General features: G+C 49.6%; 1 protein-coding gene and 1 long non-coding RNA gene across 3 annotated transcripts in view; both read right to left on the bottom strand.

The window, feature by feature from the left end:
- Nucleotides 1-15,357, bottom strand: part of LOC134433837 (bromodomain-containing protein 4-like) — a gene marked incomplete at its 3' end in the record, with an annotated part of 44,974 nt that extends 29,617 nt beyond the window's left edge. The window contains 5 exon segments of the mRNA XM_063182541.1: nucleotides 1,844-1,885; nucleotides 3,281-3,339; nucleotides 4,906-5,041; nucleotides 7,422-7,559; nucleotides 15,064-15,357. Of these exon segments, the coding sequence (XP_063038611.1) occupies nucleotides 1,844-1,885; nucleotides 3,281-3,339; nucleotides 4,906-5,041; nucleotides 7,422-7,559; nucleotides 15,064-15,345 (657 nt within the window).
- A 397-nt stretch (nucleotides 15,358-15,754) lies between these two features.
- Nucleotides 15,755-16,314, bottom strand: part of LOC134433836 (uncharacterized) — a 28,600-nt gene continuing 28,040 nt past the window's right edge. For both annotated transcript variants that reach the window (XR_010031751.1, XR_010031752.1), the window contains exon 4: nucleotides 15,755-15,843. This is a non-coding gene — a long non-coding RNA (uncharacterized LOC134433836). The remainder of the gene's footprint in view (nucleotides 15,844-16,314) is intronic.

Raw genomic sequence — 16,314 nt, 5'->3', positions numbered from 1 at the left:
ACCTTGGGATTGTTCATTGCGGTTTGGGGTTTGGGTTTTGGGGGTGCTTGTTGGAATTTTGTGGTTTGGAGTTTGGGTTTTGGGGTGTTTGTTGGAATTTTGGGGTTTGGAGTTTCTACCTTGGGACTGTCCATTGGAATTTTGGGTTTTGGAGTTTGGGTTTTGGGGTGTTTGTTGGAATTTTGGGGTTTGGAGTTTGGGTTTTGGGGGCGTTCGTTGGAATTTTGGGGTTTGGAGTTTGGGTTTTGGGGTGTTTGTTGGAATTCTGGGGTTTGGAGTTTGGGTTTTGGAGTTTCTACCTTTGGATTGTTCATTGGGGTTTTGGATGTTGGAGTTTCTACCTTGGCATTGTTCATTGGGGTTTGGGGTTTGGGTTTTGGGGGCGCTTGTTGGAATTTTGGGGTTTGGAGTTTCTACCTTGGGATTGTTCATTGGAATTTTGGGGTTTGGAGTTTGGGTTTTGGGGGGGTTCGTTGCAATTTTGGGTTTTGGAGTTTCTACCTTGGGATTGTTCATTGGGCTTGGGTTTTGGAGTTTGGGTTCTGGGGGCGTTTGTTGGAATTTTGGGGTTTGGAGTTTGGGTTTTGGGGGTGCTTGTTGGAATTTTGGGGTTTGGAGTTTGGGTTCTGGGGGTGTTTGTGGGAATTTTGGGGTTTGGAGTTTGGGTTTTGGGGGCGTTTGTTGGAATTTTGGGGTTTGGAGTTTGGGTTTTGGGGGTGCTTGTTGGAATTTTGGGGTTTGGAGTTTGGGTTTTGGGGTGTTTGTGGGAATTTTGGGGTTTGGAGTTGGGTTTTGGGGTGCTTGTTGGAATTCTGGGGTTTGGAGTTTGGGTTTTGGAGTTTCTACCTTTGGATTGTTCATTGGGGTTTTGGATGTTGGAGTTTCTACCTTGGGATGGTTCATTGGGGTTTGGGGTTTGGAGTTTGGGTTTTGGGGGCGTTTGTTGGAATTTTGGGGTTTGGAGTTTCTACCTTGGGATTGTTCACTGGAATTTTGGGTTTTGGGGGTGTTTGTTGGAATTTAGGGTGTTGGAGTTTCTACCTTGGGATTGTTCATTGGAATTTTGGGTTTTGGAGTTTGGGTTTTGGGGGCGTTTGTTGGAATTCTGAGTTTTGGAGTTCCTGCTCTGGGATCATTCATTGGGGTTTCTGCTCTGGGACCACTCAATAAATGACATTAAATAAGCAAATTACGAGTGCCTAACGAAGTAATAGTAATAATAACGATAATAATAATAACAACAAAAATATAAACACCAACACCAAATGCAATGTCAACCCCCATGCCCTAATTAAGCTAATTACCAGTGCCTAACGAAGTAACAATAATAAAACTATTAACACCAACACCAACCCTAATTAAGTTAATTACCAGTACTTAATACTTGTACTACTAATACTGCTACTAATTATAATAATGATAATAGTAATGATGATTATAACAAAAAAATAACAATAAAATTATTAACAGCAAACCCAATGCTAACCCCCCTCCCTAATTAAGCCAATTACCAGTGCCTAACGAAGTCATAATAATAAAACTATTAACACCAACACCAACCCTAATTAAGTTAATTACCAGTGCTTAATACTTGTACTAATACTGCTACTAATTGTAACAATGATAATAGTAATGATGATTATAACAAAAAAAATAACAACAATAAAATTATTAACACCAAACCCAATGCTAACCCCCCTCCCTAATTAAGCCAATTACCAGTGCCTAACGAAGCAACACTAACACTAATAACAAAATAATAACAATAAAACAATTAACGCCCCCATCCCCGCCCCTAATTAACCCAATTAGCGCCGCTAACGAGCCCCCCTCTGTCACTGACCTTGACGGGCTGCGCGGGCGTGGGGATGACGGGCGGGTGGGGCTGCAGGGGCGGGCGGGGCCGGGGCGGGCGGGGGCCGGGGCGGGCGGGGCGGGCACGGGGGGCACCACGGTCACCGCGGGCGCACCAGCAGCTCCGCAGCGCCCGCGGCCCCGAGGGCAGACGGCGGCGCCAGGCCCGGCACCGGGGGAGCTGCGGGCGCCGGGGCAGCCGGGGAGGAGCCCTGGGAGGCGCTGGAGACGCCGAGGAGCCGGGCTTGGAGGGCACTGCTGAGAAAAGGGAAAAGAATATAAATATATTGAAATAATGTAAAATATTGAAATAAATGGGGGATTTATGGGGGAAATGAGCCGGGGAGGAGCCCTGGGAGGCGCTGGAGACGGCCGAGGAGCCGGGCTTGGAGGGCACTGCTGAGAAAAGGGAAAAAAATATAAATACATTGAAATAAATGGGGGAAATGGGGGAGAAATATGGAAAAAAATATAAATACATGGAAATAAATGGGGGAAATAAATGTAAAACATTGAAATAAATGGGGGAAATAAATGTAAATACATTGAAATAAATGGGGGAAATAAATGTAAAACATTGAAATAAATGGGGGAAATGAGCCGGGGAGGAGCCCTGGGAGGGTTGGGCACGGCCGAGGAGCCCGGCTTGGAGGGAACTGCTGAGAGAGAGGGGAATAAATATAAATACATTGAAATAAATGGGGGAAATAAATGTAAAATATTGAAATAAATGGGGGATTTATGGGGAAATGAGCCGGGGAGGAGCCCTGGGAGGCGCTGGAGACGGCCGAGGAGCCGGGCTTGGAGGGCACTGCTGAGAAAAGGGAAAAAAATATAAATACATTGAAATAAATGGGGGAAATAAATGTAAATACATTGAAATAAATGGGGGAAATAGGGGAGAAATAGGGAAATAAATGGGGGAAATGAGCCGGGGAGGAGCCCTGGGAGGGTTGGGCACGGCCGAGGAGCCGGGCTTGGAGGGCACTGCTGAGAGAGGGAAAATAAATATAAATACATTGAAATAAATGGGGGAAATGGGGGAGAAATATGGAAAAAAAATATAAATACATTGAAATAAATGGGGGAAATAAATGTAAAACATTGAAATAAATGGGGGAAATGAGCCGGGGAGGAGCCCTGGGAGGGTTGGGCACGGCTGAGGAGCCGGGCTTGGAGGGCACTGCTGAGAGAGAGGGGAATAAATATAAATACATTGAAATAAATGTAAAATATTGAAATAAATGGGGGATTTATGGGGAAATAAATGGGGGAAATGAGCCGGGGAGGAGCCCTGGGAGGCGCTGGAGACGGCCGAGGAGCCGGGCTTGGAGGGCACTGCTGAGAGAGAGGGAAAAAATATAAATATATTGAGATAAATGGGGGAAATAAATGTAAAACATTGAAATAAATGGGGGAAATGAGCCGGGGAGGAGCCCTGGGAGGCGCTGGAGACGGCCGAGGAGCCGGGCTTGGAGGGCACTGCTGAGAGAGAGAAGAAATAAATATAAAATATTGAAATAAATGGGGGAAATAAATGTAAAACATTGAAATACATGGGGGAAATGGGGGAGAAATGAGGAAATAAATGTAAAACATTGAAATAAATGGGGGATTTATGGGGGAAATGAGCCGGGGAGGAGCCCTGGGAGACGCTGGAGATGGCCGAGGAGCCGGGCTTGGAGGGCACTGCTGAGAGAGGGAAAATAAATATAAATACATTGAAATAAATGTAAAATATTGAAATAAATGGGGGATTTATGGGGAAATAAATGGGGGAAATGAGCCGGGGAGGAGCCCTGGGAGGGTTGGGCACGGCCGAGGAGCCGGGCTTGGAGGGAACTGCTGAGAGAGAGGGAAAAAAATACAAATACATTGAAATAAATGGGGGAAATAAATGTAAAACATTGAAATAAATGGGGGAAATAAATGTAAAACATTGAAATAAATGGGGGAAAAATAGGGAAATAAATGGGGGAAATGAGCCCCTGCTGAGAGGCGGGAAACTGCTGAGAGGGGGGAAAATGTATTGGAATATAGGGGGGAAAATGGGGGGGAAATAAGGGAAAAAAGATGGGAAAATAAGGGGGGAATAGGGGGGAAAAATATGGGAAAATGATAGAGAAATAAGGGAAAATAGCTGGGAAAACAAGGGGGAAAATAGGAGGGAAAATATGAGAAAATAGGGGGAAAATGGGAGGGAAAATAGCTGGGAAAACAAGGGGGAAAATAGGAGGGAAAATATGAGAAAATAGGGGGAAAATGGGGGGGAAATAGGGGAAAAAACAAGGGAAAAAAGATGGGAAAATAAGGGGGGGAATAGGGGGGAAAATGAGGGAAAATAATAGAGAAATAAGGGAAAATAGCTGGGAAAATAAGGGGGAAAATAGGAGGGAAAATATGAGAAAATAGGGGGGAAAATACAGGAAAATAGGGGAAAAATGGGAGAAAAACGGGAAAATGGGGGGAAACAGGAGAGAAGTAAGGGGGAAAATGAGGGAAAACAGAGGGGGAGATAAGGGGGAAATATGGGAAAATAGGGGGAAAATGGCAGGAAAATGGGGAAAAATACAGAAAATAGGGAGAAATGGAAGGGAAATGGGGAAATAAGGGAAAAGAGAAGGGAAATGGGAAATAAAGGATGGAATAGAAGAGAAAAGAGGGGAAATGAGGGCAAAAATATGGGAAAATAGGGGGGGAAATGAGGGGAATGGTGGAATAGTGAGGGGGAAATAAGGGGGAAATGAGAAAAAATAAGAGAAAATACGGAGGGAAATGGGGGAAAAAAGGGAAGAACAAGGGGGAAAAGAAGAAAGAAAACAGGAGGGAAATGAGGGGAAAATAGGGAAAAAAAAAGGGGGAAAATTGGGAGAAACTGGAGGAAAATAGGGGGGAAATGACAGAAAATAGGGGGAAAATAGTGGGGAAAAAAACCAGGAAAAGAGGAAAATAAGTGGGGAGGGAAGAAAGGTAAAAATATGGGGGAAATGGGAATTTGGGGGAGATTTTGGGGATTATTTGAGGGATTTTTTGGGATTTTCTCTGCCCCACCTGGCTCCTTGCGGGCGCGGCCCCGGCCCTTGGTCTGGGCGATGACGATTTCGGTTTCCTCCTGCGTCATCTCCGAGATCTTCTGCAGGAAAAGCTTCTCCAGAGCCTCTGCCATCAGCACGATGTCATCCCCGGGCTGGAAAAGGGGAAAAAATGAGAAATTATATAAAAACCAGCTGCTCCAGAGCCTCTGCCATCAGCACGATGTCATACCCGGGCTGGAAAAGGGGAAAAAAATCAGAATTTAGGGACAAAAAACCTTCTCCAGAGCCTCTGCCATCAGCACGATGTCATCCCCGGGCTGGAAAAGGGGAAAAAATGGGAAATTAGGGTAAAAAATGGGAAATTAAGGGAAAAAAATGGGAAATTTGGGGAAAAACCAGCTTCTCCAGAGCCTCTGCCATCAGCACGATGTCATCCCCGGGCTGGAAAAAATGGGAAAAAATGGGAAATTAGGGTAAAAAAATGGGAAATTATATAAAAACCAGCTGCTCCAGAGCCTCTGCCATCAGCACGATGTCATCCCCGGGCTGGAAAAGGGGAAAAAATGGGAAATTAGGGTAAAAAATGGGAAATTAAGGGAAAAAAATGGGAAATTTGGGGAAAAACCAGCTTCTCCAGAGCCTCTGCCATCAGCACGATGTCATCCCCGGGCTGGAAAACGGGAAAAAAATGGGAAATTAGGGTAAAAAATGGGAAATTATATAAAAACCAGCTGCTCCAGAGCCTCTGCCATCAGCACGATGTCATCCCCGGGCTGCAAAACGGGGAAAAAATGGGAAATTAGGGAAAAAACACCCAAGAATTAAGAGAAAAAGGCCTGGAATTCTGTGAAAAAAAAAATCAGGAATTAGAGGGGAAAACCCCCAGAAATTAGGGAGAAAAAACCCTGGAATTTTGGGAGAAAAAACCCAGGAATTGGGGAAAAATTTTCTCCAGAGCCTCTGCCATCAGCACAATGGCATCCCCTGGCTGTAAAATGGGAAAAATCAGAATTTAGGGAAAAAAGCTTTTTCCCCCAAAAATTGCCATTTTTTATCTCCAAAAATTCCTATTTTTCCCCCCAAAAAATTCCCATCTCTCCCCAAGAAAATTCCCATTTTCTCCCCAAAAATTCCAATTGTTTTCCGCAAAAATCCCATTTTTTCCCTGAAAAAATTTCAGTTGTTTCTCCTCCAAAATGTCCCATTTTTACCCCAAAAATTCCAATTATTTCCCACAAAAATTCCCATCTTTCCCCCCAAAATCCCCATTTTTTCCCCAAAAATTCCTGCCCAAATTCCCATTTGTAGCCCAAAAAATTCCCATTTTTTTCCCTCCAAAAATTCCCTGGTTTTTCCTGCCTGAAAAATTCCCTTTTTTTCATGAAAAATTCCCATTTTTTCCCCAAAATTTCATTTTTTTCACCCAAAAATTCCAATTTTTCACCCAAAAATTCCCAATTTTTCCCCAAAATTTCCCAATTTTCCCCGAAAATTCCCAATTTTTCCCCAAAATTCCCAATTTTTCCGTAAAATTTCACTTTTCCCCCCCCAAAAATTCCAATTTTTCACCCCAAAAATTCCCATTTTTCCCCAAAATTCCCAATTTTCCATAAAATTTCACTTTCCCCCCCAAAATTCCAATTTTTCACCCAAAAATTCAAATTTTTCCCCCAAATTTCCCAATTTTTCCCAGAAAAATTCCCAATTTTTCCCCAAAATTCCCAATTTTCTGTAAATTTTCACTTTTTTCACCCCCAAAATTCCAATTTTTCACCCAAAAATCCCCAATTTTCCCCCAAAATTCCCAATATTCCCCCAAAATTCCCAATTTTCCGTAAAATTTCACTTTTTTTCCCCCCCAAAATTCCAAATTTTCACCCAAAAACTCCCAAATTTTCCCCCAAAATCCCCAATTTTTACCCCAAAATTCCAATTTTTCACCCCAAAAATTCCCAATATTCACCCAAAATTCCCAATTTTCTGTAAAATTTCACTTTTTTTCCCCCCCAAAATTCCAATTTTTCACACCAAAATCCCCAATTTTTCCCCCAAAATCCCCAATATTCCCCCAAAATTCCAATTTTCCGTAAAATTTCACTTTTTTTTCCCCCCCAAAATTCCAATTTTTCACCAAAAATTCCCAATTTCCCCCCCAAATTTCCCAATATTCCCCCAAAATTCCCAATTTTCCGTAAAATTTCACTTTTTTTCCCCCCCAAAATTCCAAATTTTCACCCAAAAACTCCCAAATTTTCCCCCAAAATCCCCAATTTTTACCCCAAAATTCCAATTTTTCACCCCAAAAATTCCCAATATTCACCCAAAATTCCCAATTTTCTGTAAAATTTCACTTTTTTCCCCCCCAAAATTCCAATTTTTCACACCAAAAATCCCAATTTTTCCCCCAAATTTCCCAATCTTTCCCAGAAAAATTCCAAATTTTCCCTCAAAAAATTCCCATTTTTTCCCTAAAATTCCCAATTTTCCCCAAAATTCCCAATTTTCCCCCAAAATTCCCATTTTTTTGCCCACCTTGTTGTAGATGTAGCAGTTGGTGAACATGGTGTTGAAGTCCTGGATGCACTCCTGCGCGTTCCAGTAATAATTGTTCTCCAATCGCTTCTTAATTGTTCCCATGTCCATCGGCGTCTTAATTATCTTATAATAATCCTGGAAATCATTAATTAGTTATTAATAAACCAGAAAAAAATAATTATTTTACAATAATCCACCAAAAGAATTAATTGTTGTGTAATTATATTGAAAAAATTAATTATTTATTAATAATACTGGGAACACTGTAATGGTTTATTAGCAATCCTATAATGATCGATTTCTAGATAATAATCCTTGGAAAATTATTAATTATTAATTATTAATAAGCCAGGAAAAAATTAATTATTTTACAATAATCCGCCAAAAGAATTCATTATTGTGTAATTAAATCAAAAAAATTAGTTATTTATTAATAATACTGGGAAAACTGTAATTGTTTATTAGCAATCCTATAATGATCAATTTGTATCTAATAATCCTGGAAATCATTAATGATATATTAATAAACCAGAAAAAAATCGTTATTTTACAATGATCCGCCAAAAGAATGAATTATTGTGTAATTATATTGAAAAAATTAATTAGTTATTAATAATACTGGGAGAACTGTAATTGTTTATTAGCAATCCTATAATGATCAATTTGTATCTAATAATCCTGGAAATCATTAATTATATATTAATAAACCAGAAAAAAATCGTTGTTTTACAATCCTCCGCCAAAAGAATTAATCATTGTGTAATTATATTGAAAAAATTAATTATTTATTAATAATACTGGGAAAACTGTAATTGTTTATTAGCAATCCTATAATGATCAATTTGGATATGATAATCCTTGGAAAATTAATTATTTATTAATAAACCAAAAAAATCGTTATTTTACAATCATCTGCCAAAAGAATTAATTGTTGTGTAATAATATTGAAAAAATTAATTATTTATTACTAATACTGGAACACTGTAATGGTTTATTAGCAATCCTATAATGATCGATTTCTAGATAATAATCCTTGGAAAATTATTAATTATTAATTATTAATAAACCAGGAAAAATTAATTATTTTACAATAATCCGCCAAAAGAATTCATTATTGTGTAATTAAATCAAAAAAATTAGTTATTTATTAATAATACTGGAAAACTGTAATTGTTTATTAGCAATCCTATAATGATCAATTTGTATCTAATAATCCTGGAAATCATTAATGATATATTAATAAACCAGAAAAAAATCGTTATTTTACAATCATCCGCCAAAACAATTAATTATTGTGTAATTATATTGAAAAAATTAATTAGTTATTAGTAACACTGGGAGAACTGTAATCGTTTATTAGCAATCCTATAATGATCAATTTGTATATGATACTCCTTGGAAAATTAATTATTTATTAATAAACCAGAAAAAATCGTTATTTTACAATGATCCGCCAAAAGAATTAATGGTTGTGTAATTATATCGAAAAAATCAATTAGTTATTAATAATACTGGGAAAACTGTAATTGTTTATTAGCAATCCTATAATGATCAATTTGTATATGATAATCCTTGGAAAATTAATTATTTATTAATAAACGAGAAAAAATAATTGTTTTACAATAATCCGCCAAAAGAATTAATTATTGTGTAATTATGTTGAAAAAATTAGTAATTGATTAGTAATTCTGGAGAAACTATGATTATTTATTAGCAATCCTATAATGATCAATTTGTATATGATAATCCTTGGAAAATTAATTATTTATTAATAAACCAGGAAAAAATAATTATTTTACAATAATGCGCCAAAAGAATTAATTATTGTGTAATTAGATTGAAAAAATTAATTATTTATGAGTAATACTGGGAAAACTCTAATTATTTATTAGCAATCCTATAATGATCAATTTGTAAATGATAATCTTTGGAAAATTAATTGGTTGATAAAAGTCCTGGAAAATCAATTAATAATTCATAATAATCCCGGAAAATTTTTAATATTTTATAATAATTCCAGGGGAAAAAAGGGAATTTAGAGATTTTCAAATTATTTGTGATTAATTCTGGGTGATCGACGCAACCGTGGGGTCACCAACCCAACCTTGGACATCCATGGGGTCACCAACCCAACCTTGGACCATCCATGGGGTCACCAACCCAACCTTGGACCATCCATGGGGTCACCAACCCAACCTTGGGGTCACCAACCCAACCTTGGGGTCACCAACCATCCATGGGGTCACCAACCCAACCTTGGGGTCACCAACCCAACCTTGGACCATCCTTGGGGTCACCAACCCAACCTTGGACCATCCATGGGGTCACCAACCCAACCTTGGGGTCACCAACCCAACCTTGGGGTCACCAACCCAACCAATGGACCATCCATGGGGTCACCAACCCAACCTTGGACCATCCATGGGGTCACCAACCCAACCTTGGGGTCACCAACCCGACCTTGGGGTCACCAACCCGACCTTGGGGTCACCAACCCAGCCTTGGCCTTGGGGTCACCAACCCAACCTTGGGGTCACCAACCCAACCTTGGGGTCACCAACCCAACCTTGGACCATCCTTGGGGTCACCAACCCAACCTTGGACCATCCATGGGGTCACCAACCCAACCAATGGACCATCCATGGGGTCACCAACCCAACCTTGGGGTCACCAACCCATCCATGGGGTCACCAACCCAACCTTGGGGTCACCAACCCAACCTTGGGGTCACCAACCCATCCTTGGGGTCACCAACCCAACCTTGGACATCCATGGGGTCACCAACCCAACCTTGGGGTCACCAACCCAACCAATGGACCATCCTTGGGGTCACCAACCCAACCTTGGGGTCACCAACCCAACCTTGGGGTCACCAACCCAACCAATGGACCATCCATGGGGTCACCAACCCGACCTTGGGGTCACCAACCCAACCTTGGGGTCACCAACCCATCCATGGGGTCACCAACCCATCTATGGGGTCACCAACCCAACCTTGGGGTCACCAACCCAACCTTGGACCATCCATGGGGTCACCAACCCAACCTTGGGGTCACCAACCCAACCAATGGACCATCCTTGGGGTCACCAACCCAACCAATGGACCATCCATGGGGTCACCAACCCAACCTTGGGGTCACCAACCCAACCTTGGATCATCCTTGGGGTCACCAACCCAACCTTGGGGTCACCAACCCAACCTTGGGTCACCAACCCAACCAATGGACCATCCATGGGGTCACCAACCCAACCTTGGGTCATCCATGGGGTCACCAACCCAACCTTGGGGTCACCAACCCAACCTTGGGGTCACCAACCCAACCAATGGACCATCCATGGGGTCACCAACCCAACCTTGGGTCATCCATGGGGTCACCAACCCAACCTTGGGGTCACCAACCCAACCTTGGGGTCACCAACCCAACCAATGGACCATCCATGGGGTCACCAACCCAACCAATGGACCATCCATGGGGTCACCAACCCATCCATGGGGTCACCAACCCAACCTTGGGGTCACCAACCCAACCTTGGGGTCACCAACCCAACCAATGGACCATCCTTGGGGTCACCAACCCAACCGTGGGGTCACCAACCCATCCATGGGGTCACCAACCCAACCAATGGACCATCCATGGGGTCACCAACCCAACCTTGAGGTCACCAACCCATCCATGGGGTCACCAACCCAACCAATGGACCATCCATGGGGTCACCAACCCATCCATGGGGTCACCAACCCAACCTTGGACCATCCATGGGGTCACAACCCAACCTTGGGTCATCCTTGGGGTCACCAACCCAACCTTGGGGTCACCAACCCAACCTTGGATCATCCATGGGGTCACCACCCCAACCTTGGACCATCCTTGGGGTCACCAACCCAACCTTGGGGTCACCAACCCAACCTTGGGGTCACCAACCCAACCTTGGACCATCCATGGGGTCACCAACCCAACCAATGGACCATCCATGGGGTCACCAACCCAACCTTGGGGTCACCGACCCATCCATGGGGTCACCAACCCAACTGTGGGACCATTCCCCCATCCCTGGAGAACCCCAACATCTCCAGCTCCTGGAGAACCCCAATCCCTGCAGACCCCCCAATGTCCTCCAGTCCTGGAGAACCCCAACATCTCCAGCTCCTGGAGAACCCCAACATCTCCAGCTCCTGCAGAACCCCAACATCTCCAGCTCCTGGAGAACCCCAACATCTCCAGCTCCTGGAGAACCCCAACATCTCCAGCTCCTGCAGAACCCCAACATCTCCAGCTCCTGCAGAACCCCAACATCTCCAGCTCCTGAGGAACCCCAACATCTCCAGTCCTGGAGAACCCCAACATCTCCAGCTCCTGGAGAACCCCAACATCTCCAGATCCTGGAGAACCCCAATGTTCCCCAGCTCCAGGAGAACCCAAACATTCCCCAGTTCCTGCAACCCTCCTCAGTCCCAGGAGAACCTCAACCTTCTCCATGCCCTGGTGACCCCAAACCTTCTCCAGCTCTTGGTGACCCCAAACCTTCTCCAGCTCTTGGTGACCCCAAACCTTCTCCAGCTCTTGGTGACCCCAAAGCTTCTCCAACCCCTGGTGCCCCCCACCCTTCTCCAGTTCCTGGTGACCCCCAAACCTTCTCCATCCCCTGGTGCCCCCAACCTTCTCCAACCCCTGGTGACACCAACCTTCTCCAGCTCTTGGTGACCCCAACCTTCTCCATGCCCTGGTGACCCCAACCTTCTCCATGCCCTGGTGACCCCAAACCTTCTCCAGCTCTTGGTGACCCCCAAACCTTCTCCATGCCCTGGTGACCCCAAACCTTCTCCAGCTCTTGGTGACCCCAAAGCTTCTCCAACCCCTGGTGCCCCCACCCTTCTCCAGTTCCTGGTGACCCCAAACCTTCTCCATCCCCTGGTGCCCCCAACCTTCTCCAACCCCTGGTGACACCAACCTTCTCCAGCTCTTGGTGACCCCAACCTTCTCCATGCCCTGGTGACCCCCCAACCTTCTCCATGCCCTGGTGACCCCAAACCTTCTCCAGCTCTTGGTGACCCCCAAACCTTCTCCATGCCCTGGTGCCCCCACCCTTCTCCAGTTCCTGGTGACCCCAAACCTTCTCCATCCCCTGGTGCCCCCAACCTTCTCCAACCCCTGGTGACACCAACCTTCTCCATGCCCTGGTGCCCCCAAACCTTCTCCATGCCCTGGTGCCCCCAACCTTCTCCAACCCCTGGTGACACCAACCTTCTCCAGCTCTTGGTGACCCCAACCTTCTCCATGCCCTGGTGACCCCAAACCTTCTCCGGCTCTTGGTGATCCCCCACCCTTCTCCATCCCCTGGTGCCCCCCAACTCTCTCCATGCCAGGTGCCCGCTGCGGGGCGCTCACCGGGAGGTCCATGCCCTGGTGCCCCCACCCTTCTCCATGCCAGGTGCCCCCACCCTCCAAGGAGCTCACCGGGAGGTCCATCCCCTGGTGCCCCCACCCTTCTCCATCCCCTGGTGCCCCCACCCTTCTCCATGCCCAGGTGCCCCCACCCTTCTCCATGCCCAGGTGCCCCCACCCTTCCCCATGCCAGGTGCCCGCTGCGGGGCGCTCACTGGGAGGTCCATGCCCAGGTGCCCCAACCCTCTCCATGCCCAGGTGCCCGCTCCAGGGCGCTCACCGGGAGGTCCATCCCCTGGTGCCCCCCCAACCCTCTCCATGCCCAGGTGCCCCCAGCTCCTGGTGCCCCCACCCTTCTCCATGCCAGGTGCCCGCTGCGGGGCACTCACCGGGAGGTCCATCCCCTGGTGCCCCCCACATGCCCAGGTGCCCCCACCCTTCTCCATGCCCAGGTGCCCGCTGCGAGGCGCTCACCGGGAGGTCCATGCCCAGGTGCCCCCAACCCTCTCCATGCCCAGGTGCCCACTCCAGGGCGCTCACCGGGAGGTCCATGCCCAGGTGCCCCCCATGCCCTGGTGCCCAACCCTCTCCATGCCCAGGTGCCCGCTGCGGGGCGCTCACCGGGAGGTCCATCCCCTGGTGCCCAACCCTCTCCATGCCCAGGTGCCCACCCCTCTCCATGCCAGGTGCCCGCTCCGTGGGCACTCACCGGGAGGTCCATGCCCAGGTGCCCACCCCTCTCCATGCCAGGTGCCCGCTCCGTGGGCACTCACCAGGAGGTCCATCCCCTGGTGCCCCCACCCTTCTCCATGCCAGGTGCCCGCTGCGGGGCGCTCACCGGGAGGTCCATGCCCAGGTGCCCACCCCTCTCCATGCCCAGGTGCCCCGCTCCGTGGGCACTCACCGGGAGGTCCATGCCCAGGTGCCCACCCCTCTCCATGCCCAGGTGCCCGCTGCGGGGCGCTCACCGGGAGGTCCATGCCCAGGTGCCCCCCATGCCCAGGTGCCCACCCCTCTCCATGCCAGGTGCCCGCTGCGGGGCGCTCACTGGGAGGTCCATGCCCAGGTGCCCCCCCAACCCTCTCCATGCCCAGGTGCCCCCCAACCCTCTCCATGCCCAGGTGCCCGCTCCAGGGCGCTCACCGGGAGGTCCATGCCCTGGTGCCCCCCCTCTCCATGCCCAGGTGCCCGCTGCGGGGCGCTCACCGGGAGGTCCATGCCCAGGTGCCCAACCCTCTCCATGCTCAGGTGCCCACCCCTCTCCATGCCCGGTGCCCGCTCCGTGGGCACTCACCGGGAGGTCCATGCCCAGGTGCCCAACCCTCTCCATGCCCGGTGCCCGCTGCGGGGCGCTCACCGGGAGGTCCATGCCCTGGTGCCCCCCATGCCCAGGTGCCCACACCCTCTCCATGCCAGGTGCCCGCTCCGTGGGCGCTCACCGGGAGGTCCATCCCCTGGTGCCCAACCCTCTCCATGCCCGGTGCCCGCTCCGTGGGCACTCACCGGGAGGTCCATGCCCAGGTGCCCCACCCCTCTCCATGCCCGGTGCCCGCTCCGTGGGCGCTCACCGGGAGGTCCATGCCCAGGTGCCCACCCCTCTCCATGCCCGGTGCCCGCTCCGTGGGCACTCACCGGGAGGTCCATCCCCTGGTGCCCCCCACCCCTCTCCATGCCCAGGTGCCCACCCCTCTCCATGCCCAGGTGCCCGCTCCGGGGCGCTCACCGGGAGGTCCATGCCCAGGTGCCCAACCCTCTCCACGCCCAGGTGCCCGCTGCGAGGCGCTCACCGGGAGGTCCATGCCCTGGTGCCCCCACCCTTCTCCATGCCCAGGTGCCCACCTGCTGCGAGGCGCTCACCGGGAGGTCCATCCCCTGGTGCCCCCACCCTTCTCCATGCCCAGGTGCCCCCACCCTTCTCCATTCCCTGGTGCCCCCACCCCTCTCCATGCCAGGTGCCCGCTCCGGGGCGCTCACCGGGAGGTCCATGCCCAGGTGCCCCACCCCTCTCCATGCCCGGTGCCCGCTCCGTGGGCGCTCACCGGGAGGTCCATGCCCAGGTGCCCACCCCTCTCCATGCCCAGGTGCCCGCTGTGAGGTGCTCACCGGGAGGTCCATGCCCAGGTGCCCACCCCTCTCCATGCGCGGTGCCCGCTCCGTGGGCACTCACCGGGAGGTCCATGCTCAGGTGCCCACCCCTCTCCATGCCCAGGTGCCCACCCTTCCCCATGCGCGGTGCCCGCTCCGTGGGCACTCACCGGGAGGTTGAGCTTGACGGCGTCCACGGGCTGCTGGAAGGGCCATGCGAACTGGTGCTTCCAGAGGGTCTTGAGCACCACCTTGAGCAGGTACTGCAGCTGGTTGGTCTGACGCTTGGGCTTGTTGGGGTTCGACGTCTCCGGGGGCGGCGGGTTGGCACCGACGCCCCCGGGCTGGGCCTGGCCGGGCGCGGGCGCCGCCGACGGCTGCGCGGGGTCCAGCGCGTCGGGCAGCACGGGCAGGTTCCGCAGCCGCGTGCCCGGGCCGCTCTCGGCCGCCATGGCGTTGATGCCGTTGCATTCCTCGCCCGAGACCCTGCCCACGGACCGAGGGAGGAGACTGAGGGGTGGCACCACCTGGAGGTGGCACCGAGGGGGGGTGGGAGCAGCCTGAGGTGGCACCAAGAGGGCTGGGACCATCCTGAGGGACCTGAGGTGGATCTGGGACCAGCCTGAGGTGGCACCAAGAGGGGTGGGGACCATCCTGAGGGACCTGAGTTGGCACCAAGAGGGTTTGGGACCACCCTGAGGGACCTGAGGTGGATTGGGGACCACCCTGAGGTGGCACCAAGGAGGTGGGACCATCCTGAGGGACCTGAGATGGCACCAAGAGGGTTTGGGACCAGCCTGAGGTGGCACCGAGGGGGTTTGGGACCAGCCTGAGGTGGCACCAAGGGGGGGTGGCACCATCCTGGCAGCACGGGCAGGTTCCGCAGCCGCGTGCCCGGGCCGCTCTCGGCCGCCATGGCGTTGATGCCGTTGCATTCCTCGCCCGAGACCCTGCCCACGATCTAGGGATGGAGGGAGGAGACTGAAGGGTGGCACCACCCGGAGGTGGCACCGAGGGGGGGTGGGACCAGCCTGAGGAACCTGAGGTGGATTTGGGACCACCCTGAGGTGGCACCGAGCGGGGGTGGGACCAGCCTGAGGGACCTGAGGTGGCACCAAGAGGGGTGGGACCACCCTGAGGTGGCACCAAGGGCAGGTGGGACCATCCTGAGGGACCTGAGGTGGCACCAAGGGGGCTGGGACCAGCCTGAGGTGGCACCAAGGTGGGGTGGGACCACCCTGAGGGACCTGAGGTGGCACCAAGAGGGTTTGGGGACCATCCTGAGGTGGATTTGGGATCACCCTGAGGGACCTGAGGTGGCACCGAGAGGGTTTGGGACCTGCCTGAGGTGGCACCAAGGAGGTGGGACCATCCTGAGGGACCTGAGGTGGATTTGGGACCAGCCTGAGTGGCACCAGGAG

Source organism: Melospiza melodia, unplaced genomic scaffold, assembly GCF_035770615.1.
Source record: "Melospiza melodia melodia isolate bMelMel2 unplaced genomic scaffold, bMelMel2.pri scaffold_276, whole genome shotgun sequence".
NCBI lineage: Eukaryota > Metazoa > Chordata > Aves > Passeriformes > Passerellidae > Melospiza > Melospiza melodia.
The sequence above is the reverse complement of the archived record's forward strand: the minus strand, read 5'-3'. Positions and strand labels throughout refer to the sequence as shown.